Source organism: Palaemon carinicauda, chromosome 30 (assembly GCF_036898095.1).
Source record: "Palaemon carinicauda isolate YSFRI2023 chromosome 30, ASM3689809v2, whole genome shotgun sequence".
Classification (NCBI taxonomy): domain Eukaryota; kingdom Metazoa; phylum Arthropoda; class Malacostraca; order Decapoda; family Palaemonidae; genus Palaemon; species Palaemon carinicauda.
This window is the reverse complement of record NC_090754.1, coordinates 66,782,421-66,792,385: the sequence shown is the minus strand read 5'-3', so window position 1 is coordinate 66,792,385 and position 9,965 is coordinate 66,782,421. Positions and strand designations below refer to the sequence as shown.

Below are 9,965 nucleotides of genomic sequence, written 5' to 3'. Positions count from 1 at the left end.
CACCCAAAAGAAATACAAATTCAACACCAGCTTGCAAAGTAGTTAGCGGTCTTGTGTGATCCTTGGTTACATCCAATTAACATGAAATATTGGATACATAAGCATTTAGAGTTCTTATGATCTTATCTAACTTATTCTTGAACTCGAGAGTCAATTCCCACAATATTTAAGGATGTTCCATATGAAAATGTAATAAGGTATTCAAATATATCGGTGGTGTGATTATATTTTTCGATAACTATTCTAAAAAACGATTGAATTTCTTAAAAGAATAAGAGATAAGACCTCTCTATCTCTTTCCTATATACATATATATATATATATATATATATATATATATATATATATCATTAATCCTCGCACTTCTTTGACTGATATCGGTAATTTCTATCCTCATCACATTTGAACCATCCTAACGATGTCTTGGTTGTTTAAACGTCGGGCCACCTTTCAGTGCAAGAATGGCAAGATGCATCTAAGTCGGGTCTGGCGACGCGACACCGGTTTTGTTGCTGGGTGTACTTAGGACAGACAACACTTTAATGCAAAGGTTATAAAGGTGAAAATTTGATCAAATTTTTACCACCATAACCTTTACATTAAAGTGGAGTTCCTAAAGTTAATGTAGTCCTGAAGAAGGGTCGCGAAGTGATCCGAAACACGTGTCGGTACCAAACAATAAATGGAGAAAAGTAAATGTATCTCTGTTGTTATCCTGAAAACTATCTGCAGGACGATCTGTCCGAGGAAAAGCTGTCTTCGATTTTGGACGCCGATGAGACGTTGTATATCAATTATATATGTATTCATGTATGCGTGTGTGTGTGTATGTATACACACACACACACATATATATATATGTGTGTGTATATATATATATATAATATATATATATATATATATATAATGTCTCTTTTTCTAAAAAGGAAAGTAGTAATTAGATGGTTCTAACAGTATTAACTTAAGCATTAGAAAATTGGAGCCTTACTAAAGGCCTTACAACATAAGCTGATTATAACTTTAAAGAGCTATGGGAGGAATGATGATAATAACAACAATAAGAGACATAAATAGAGCAACATGGATACGAGAGCAAACTACACTATAAGATATTCTAACATGTGAAAAAAAGGAATGGACATGGGCAGGACATATAATGAGAATGTCAGACAATAGATGGACATTAAGAATTGTAGAATGTGTCCCTAGAGATTGTAAAAGAAGCAAGGGAAGGAAGAGAAGACGAACTTATAAAGTGGCATGTCTGGGGTCTTTGTTCTATAGTGGAACAGCCATGGCCGATGGCGCGCACACACACACACACACACACACACACACATATATATATATATATATATATATGTGTGTGTGTGTGTGTGTGTGTGTGTGTGTGTGTGTGAATATATAAACCATAGTAAAAACATAACATATACCCATAGGAATATCCATCGCCTTCGAAAAAAATCTAGAAAGTAATAATTCCATTGGAAAAATCATGTGAATATTAACATCATCATTGATGATCTAATATAAATTCTTCAGAAAAGTACTTGTCAAATGCGTTTTTTCGAAACGTATTCTCTGTGTTTCGAACGGCTCTGATATCGATTCGTACCAAATGGGTTGTTTTAAATCTAAAACCTGAAAAAATAAGTCGGAGCCTCCGGTTATTTCAATGCGGTTTGCTGAAAACGTCAATTACCCTTCGCCCGATTCGATCTCCAAGTGCGCTTCAGGCGTTACTTAATAATGAAAGTAAAAAATTATAGAATTAATTATCTTTTCATCTTCCTATTCAGTCTTAACTTTTCCTTCAAATTGCAAATCCGAGTGATGAACAACTTCAGAACGTTCAGACTCAAATCCATAAATCAAATCATGCAGTTTATTATTATTATTATTATTATTATTATTATTATTATTATTATTATTATTATTATTATTATTATCATTATTATTATTATTATGATGATGATGATGATGATGATGATGATGATGATGATGATGAGTTACTAGGGTTTATTGAAAGGAAAGAGTTTTTTTTTTCAAGATTCCTAAACGGCTTCAGACGAAAATCTTCACGGATCTCGGAATAGCTTCAGAAGAAATGGCCATAGACTTAGCATGGAGTTCTGAATGACCCTACAACAGATTCTCTGGACGGCTTAGGATGAAAACTTTCCCGGATCTCCAAATGCCTTCAGAAGAAATAGCCGTAGAGTTAGGATGCAGTTCTGAATGACTCCAGAACAGATTCTTCCTGGAGCTTCCTAAATGCCACCTGAAGAAAATTTTCCGGGATCTTCAAAAGGCTTCAGAAGACATAGCCGTAGATTTAGCATGGAGTTCTGAATGACTCCAGAACAGAATCTTCCCAGAGAAGTTCTGAAAGGCTCCGGCCGGAGCTTCAAATGACTTCTGAAGACTTGATTTCTTTTTTCAAACTAAGGATGCAACGCAGTGAACATTGTTAATGGCTATTTTTGGAACAGGGAGCTGACTGTGAGAATTGTGTATTACAACTACAGGATCAACAGGAGGCTCTTCGGAACACCTTCATCTACATCTGGTTTTGGTGGTTGCTGCAGAAGTTGGCGAGCTTTGAAGAACATAATGTACGTGACTTGAATGATCCTTTGCTTGGGCTTTTGCAACGATGTCCTATAATTGGAAACTATTGGAACTAAGGAAATAAGGACGGAGACAGAATGGTTCAATTAAACGGTGAGTGACATGTGGTTCTTCAACAGGATAGTCCCAAAATTCGACATTGAAGAAAGGTCATATCCAGATCGTATTGGTAAATATATTGTGTTGCTCGTCGTTTACTTTAGTGTGATGACGTATGCGGAGAAAATTTATTGCATTCCTGTCTTTACCCATCGCCCTGATGGACAAAGACATAGTTGCCATCGATTTCTCTGAGGAATCTGACGAACTGAGCACACACGGCACTGAAATCTCTCTTGAAATCTAGAAGGAAACTGACGAACTAGGAAAGAATACAACGAAATCTCGAAGGAAATTGACGAACTAAGGAAACTGGAAGATAAAAATATCAAAGGAAACTGAAAGACTAAAGAACTTTAAAAACTAGAACAGACAGAAGAGAACAGCAACTATTTTACGAAGACGTAAAATAGCCTTTAATGCTAGAGGTAAGTCACCTTGAAATATAGGTAAAAAAAAGCCCCTAATACGAGAAATAAGGCACCTCTATATAGAGGTAAAATACCCCTTAATGCTAGAAATAAGGCACCTGAAAATAGAGGTTAAAAAACCTTAATGCTAGAAATAAGGCTCATAAAAATAGAGGTAAAAAGGCTCTAATGCCATAAATAAGGCACCTAAAATAGAGATAAAAGAGCCTCTAATGCTACAAGTAATGGACCTCAAAATCGAGGTAAAAAAGCCACTAATGCTATAAATAAGGCACCTGAAAATAGAGGTCAAAGAGCCTCTAATGCTTAAATAACGCACCTAAAAATAGAGGTCAAAGAGCCTCTAATGCTACAAGTAATCCACCTCAAAATCGAGGTAAAAAAGCCCCTAATGCTATAAATAGGGCACCTAAAAATAGAGGTCAAAGAGCCTCTAATGCTACAAGTAATCCACTTCAAAATCGAGGTCAAAAAGCCCCTAACGCTATAAATAAGGCACCTGAAAATAGAGGTCAAACAGTCTCTAATGCTACAAGTAATGCACCTGAAAATCGAGGTAAAAACCCGCTAATGCTATAAATAAGGCACCTAAAAAGAGAGGTCAAAGAGCCTCTAATGCTACAAGTAATGCACCTCAAAATCAAGGTAAAAAAGCTCCTAATGCTATAAATAGGGCACCTAAAAATAGAGGTCAAAGAGCCTCTAATGCTACAAGTAATCCACTTCAAAATCGAGGTCAAAAAGCCCCTAACGCTATAAATAAGGCACCTAAAAAGAGAGGTCAAAGAGCCTCTAATGCTACAAGTAATCCACCTCAAAATCGAGGTAAAAAAGCCCCTAATGCTATAAATAGGGCACCTAAAAATAGAGGTCAAAGAGCCTCTAATGCTACAAGTAATCCACTTCAAAATCGAGGTCAAAAAGCCCCTAACGCTATAAATAAGGCACCTGAAAATAGAGGTCAAACAGTCTCTAATGCTACAAGTAATGCACCTGAAAATCGAGGTAAAAACCCGCTAATGCTATAAATAAGGCACCTAAAAAGAGAGGTCAAAGAGCCTCTAATGCTACAAGTAATGCACCTCAAAATCAAGGTAAAAAAGCTCCTAATGCTATAAATAGGGCACCTAAAAATAGAGGTCAAAGAGCCTCTAATGCTACAAGTAATCCACTTCAAAATCGAGGTCAAAAAGCCCCTAACGCTATAAATAAGGCACCTAAAAAGAGAGGTCAAAGAGCCTCTAATGCTACAAGTAATCCACCTCAAAATCGAGGTAAAAAAGCCCCTAATGCTATAAATAGGGCACCTAAAAATAGAGGTCAAAGAGCCTCTAATGCTACAAGTAATCCACTTCAAAATCGAGGTCAAAAAGCCCCTAACGCTATAAATAAGGCACCTGAAAATAGAGGTCAAACAGTCTCTAATGCTACAAGTAATGCACCTGAAAATCGAGGTAAAAACCCGCTAATGCTATAAATAAGGCACCTAAAAGAGAGGTCAAAGAGCCTCTAATGCTACAAGTAATGCACCTCAAAATCAAGGTAAAAAAGCTCCTAATGCTATATATAAGGCTCCTAAAAGAAGAGGTGAAAAAAGCCCCTAATGCTATAAATAAGACACGTGTTGCAAACTCACTAATCAGCTATCATAGTGGAGAAGGGTTGTTTTCAAGTCCAAGAACAGATTCCTGAATTCGACAGGAATATGTACGGTAGACCTGTAATAAACTTGTATATATATATATATATATATATATATATATATATATATATATATATATATATATATATATATATTATATACATGAAAGATATAGAGAGGTCTTATCTCTTATTCTTTTAAGAAAGGCAATCGTTTTCGCGAATAGTTATCGATAAATATAATCACACCGATATATTTGAATTCCTTATTACATTCTTATATGAAAAATCCTCAAATATTGTGGGAACTGACTATTGTAATTAATATAGGTCGGAATGATAGATCCTGTGTTTGCATTGTTCTAGCAGATGCGCTCTCTCTCTCTCTCTTCTCTCTCTCTCTCTCTCTCTCTCTCTCGTTCAAGAATAAGTTAGATAGGAACATAAGACTCTAAATGCTCATGTATCCAATATTTCATGTTAATTGGATGTAACCAAGGATCACACAAGACTGCTTACTACTTTGCAAGCTGGTGTTGGATTTATATTTCTTTTGGGTGAAGATCCCATGTTCCAAAGATGTTCAGTGACCACCTAAAAACAATGTTAGAACGATATATGCCCGTTTTCATTGCGAGTTCGAATCACTGATATTAAATGTTATCAATAGGGGTATATATTACCATCATCATCATTACTTCATAAATGTTAATAAGCAAACCTCGTCAAGCCATACATTAAAATCACCCAATTGCCACCTCTCCACCATCATCTTTAACCCCCACCTGCTTATATCCTTCTACTCCCCATCCCCACATGTTTGAAGTTTAAAGGTCTTACAGTTATGATGAGATCTTTCTTGTGGAAGTTTTTTAGCCAACGAAAAACAAAATACTAAGATGACAATATTTCATAGTTTGCTTTCCAGGTGTTTAAAATTATATCAAAACTATAAATAACGAAGTAAATATGCGAAAGACTGATTGAACAAATATCGAGTGTAATGGATTTCTTGAAGAACTTACCGGGAGAACACTTTTAAGGTATTCGACATCAGGACATGAAACGATAAATAAAATCGTAATAATACGAATACTCAATGTTAAGGAAATATTTAATTTTGCCTTGGGAAGGGTGAAGCCAGCTAGACTCGCACCTTTGAGCATTGAGCAATCGTTACCAGGGAAGGGGGTTAGCTTGGAATTGGGCGACTTGCCCCGATAATTTGATCGATTGATTAGGAGTTTTTGTCATCCTGACATCTAGGGTTATTGACGCTGAATCAGATAATTTGAGTAAACAATGAGTTGATAGTTTAATTTTTTATACCCTACATCCTTTATACCACAACCTCACTATAATGATGCACCATTGAACACTTTCATTGTTTATCATTTTACATATTTTATTTTCACCAATCACTTCTGAAACAATATAAATTATGTTAACTGATGATGCATTTTAAATATCCAACCTTAGATTAATATAATTAATATATCAAATAACACTATTTTCTCTAAGACAAAAGGTGACCCCAACCACACCGAGCTACGTGGCCCATGATCGAAATCAAAGGAAAACACTGAAATCAACAGCTAAACCTTTAAACCTCATTACCTTCGGAATTTTGAACAACGACCTCTTATTAATGATTAGTGACCCAATAGGTGCTATTTGAAACGATACATTATTAGCCCCTACATATAATACGTTAGGCTACAATGTGTATGTATGTGGAACAGAGAGAGAGAGAGAGAGAGAGAGAGAGAGAGAGAGAGAGAGAGAGAGAGAAGGGGGGGGGGGGGGATCGCTTTGGAAAATGCAAACGAAGGATATTTCCATGTTATGAATATCAATATGAATAGTCGGTTCCAATATTATTCAAGAAAATTTTATATATAAATAAGATACGAAAATTCAAATAAAAAGTTATGATAAAATATTTTTTTATGAATTAGTTTCGAAATAATATTAGATTGGATTTCTTAAAAGAATTAAAAAGTTCTCTCTCTTCATCGCATTTCTTTGAGTGATATCGGTAATTTCCCTCCTCCTCACATTCGAACCATCCCCTAAAGATGTCTCGGTTGTTTAACGTCGGCCACCTTTCAGGGCAAGAGGGGCATGATCTCTCCAAGTCAGGTCTGGCCAGGCGACACTGTTTTCTTTTCTTTTCTTTTTTTTTTTTGCTGGGTGTACAACATTTCGACGGCGGTTAGCCACTGGCCAGCCTGTCGGAAAGAAAACGGGTCGTATGAATCGGCCTGTATGGGGTCCTTTGACTGGCCAGACAGTACTACATTGGATCCCTCTCTCTCGTTACGGTTCATTTTCCCTTTGCCTACACATACACGGAATAGTCTGGTCTATTCTTTACAGATTCTCTTCTGTCCTCTATGTAAATGTGTTTGTGGTAGCTCAAGTCTTAACAGGTTTGCTGAAGGTAATTATCATGAGGCCCTTGTTTTCAAACTGAAACAGTTGGGAGTGGGTGGGTCGTTTCTTAGCATTATTATTGATTTTTTAAGTAATAGATCTCAAAGAGTAGTTGTTGATGGGCACCATAGTGAGTATAGGAATGTGATATCCGGTGTTCCACAGGGTAGTGTTCTTGGCAAAATACTTTTCATACTATATACACATGACATGTGGTTTGTCCTAGAAAACGTGCAACACAGATGATGCTACTCTCTTTGCATCAATTCCATCCCCTGAATATAGATCTGTGGTTGGTTAATCCCTTAATAGAGATTTAGCTAAAATTAGTGCATGGTGCTAATTATGGGGTAAGAAGTTGAATCCTAACAAAACTCAAAGTATGATTATAAGTAGGTCAAGGACGGTGGCTCCTCGACATCCGGATCTCAGTATTGATAATGTTTCTTTAAATTTGTATGACTTAAAATTTTAGGTGTGATTCTCGACAGCAAATTTACTTTTGAGAAACACATTAGGTCTGTGTCTTCTTCAATTGCACATAAAATTGGCTTATTGAGAAAGTCTTTTAAGATTTTCGGTGATCAATCTATTCTCAAGAAGTGTTTTAATTCTTTCAATTTACCTTGTTTTGAGTATTGTTCTCCTGCCTGGTGTTCAGCTGCTGATTCTCATCTTAATTTGTTGGACAGAAACTTACGGTCTATTAAATTTCTTATTCCTGATCTAGATATTAATCTCTGGCACTGTCGTTCAATTAGTTCATTATGTATGTTGCATAAGATTTTTCACAACTCTGACCATCCTTTACATTCAGATCTCCCTGGACAATTCTATCCTGTTCGTAATACTAGGCAGGCAGTTAATTCTAATAGCCAGGCCTTCTCCATCATGAGGCTCAATACTACACAGTATTCTAGAAGTTTTATTCCAGCTGTTACCTAGTTGTGGAATGATCTCCCTAATCGGGTAGTTCAATCAGTAGAACTTCAAGTTTAAAGTTGGAGCAAAAGTTTTTATGTTGACCAGGCTGACATGAGTCTTTTTATAGTTTATATATGACATATCTGTTTTTGACGTTTTACTGTTTTAGAATGATTTATTGTTAACTTGTTCTCATCATTTATTAATTTCCTTATTTCCTTTCCTCACTGGGCTATTTTTCCCTATTGGACCCCTTGGGCTTATAGCATCTTGCTTTTCCAACTGGGGTTGTAGCTTGGCTAGTAATAATAATAATAATGATGATAATAATAATAATAATACACCTGACAACACTGAGATTACCAAAATATTCTTCTTCACTCAAGTGGTTAACTACTGTAATGTAATTATTCAGTGGTTACTTTCCTCTTCAGGAAGGACACACCAAAATCAAACCATTGTTCTCTAGTCTTAGGTAGTGCCATAGCATCTGTACCATAGTCTTCCACTGTCTTGGGGTAGAGTTCGCTTGCTTGAAGGTACACTCGGGCACACTATTCTATCTTAATTCTCTTCCTCTTGTTTTATTGGAAGATTTTATAGTTCATATATATCATTTTGATAGTTGCTGTTCTTAAAATATTTTATTTTTGTTTATTACTTCTATTGTAGTTTCCTTATTCCCTTTCCTCACTGGGCTATTTCCCTGTTAGAGCCCTCAGGCTAATAGCATTCTGCTTTTTCAACTAGGGTTGTAGCTTAACAAGTAATAATAATAATAATAATAATAATAATAATAATAATAATAATAATAATAATAAATCATTAGGGACATAAGAACTGGGACCGGGGAGTCCATTCGACCTAAACATGCACAGTTGCATTGCGAAGTAATTGGTAGGACAGAAAGATGGAAGAAATGGGAAGCAGAAACAAAGAAAAAGCAGAAAGCACTAGGCCTAGAGGATTGAAACCTTTTCATCCCTCATAGATTAAGAGAGAGAGAGAGAGAGAGAGAGAGAGAGAGAGAGAGAGAGAGAGAGAGAGAGAGAGAGAGAGAGAGAGAGAGAGAGAGAGGGGGGGGGGTGGTAGCCTATAGGTCTCTCCCAACTTGCAAATTCTCTTCCTAATCAGTTTCTTATTGACGATAAACGAAAGAGAATTAAAACTAATAAAACTATACTTACCAAACTAGCTGGGTTGACGGGACTGAGAGCTAGTGCTAACAGTACTACCAATATTACACTTAGGTTCTTCATAAGCGCCATTGTTGCTTATCCGTGCGTGCGTCCGTCACTCAAAAGTGGCCGAGGTTTCTGCAAGGAATTGCATTGTCAGTAACTTTACGGAAATTCAACTGTTATAAGTACTTGATTACTCTTTGTAAGGTTTGTCCAGATAAATGAAATAAAAAATGATAAACAAGAGATAGAAGAGTGACTTTAGTGGCATTAGTTTATAGACTGGGAACACTATAAAGCGTGTTAAAAGTTCAAAAAATAAATAATCATTAGTATCACCTGCTAAGCCGCAACCCTCGTTGGAAAAACAAGATGCTATAAGCCAAAGAATTCCAAGAAAATAGCCCAATGAGAAATGAAAATAAGAAAACATAGTTGATAGGTCGGCAAAGACATCAACCACCCGTTGAGACCCCGCTAGACTCTACAGAGTCATTGAATCCTTGACTGGCCAGACAGTACTACATTGGATCCTTCTCTCTCGTTACGGCTCATTTTTCCTTTGCTGACACATACACCCATTAGTATAGCACTTTCTTTCCAAACAATTCTTCTTTCAACG

The 9,965-nt window shown here is 36.2% G+C and overlaps 1 protein-coding gene across 2 annotated transcripts in view; it reads right to left on the bottom strand.

The window, feature by feature from the left end:
• Positions 1-9,965, bottom strand: part of LOC137623822 (heme-binding protein 2-like) — a 95,599-nt gene that overhangs the window by 59,951 nt on the left and 25,683 nt on the right. For both annotated transcript variants that reach the window (XM_068354633.1, XM_068354634.1), the window contains exon 2: positions 9,350-9,478. In XM_068354633.1, the coding sequence (XP_068210734.1) occupies positions 9,350-9,430 (81 nt within the window). In that variant the 5' untranslated portion in view covers positions 9,431-9,478. The remainder of the gene's footprint in view (positions 1-9,349; positions 9,479-9,965) is intronic.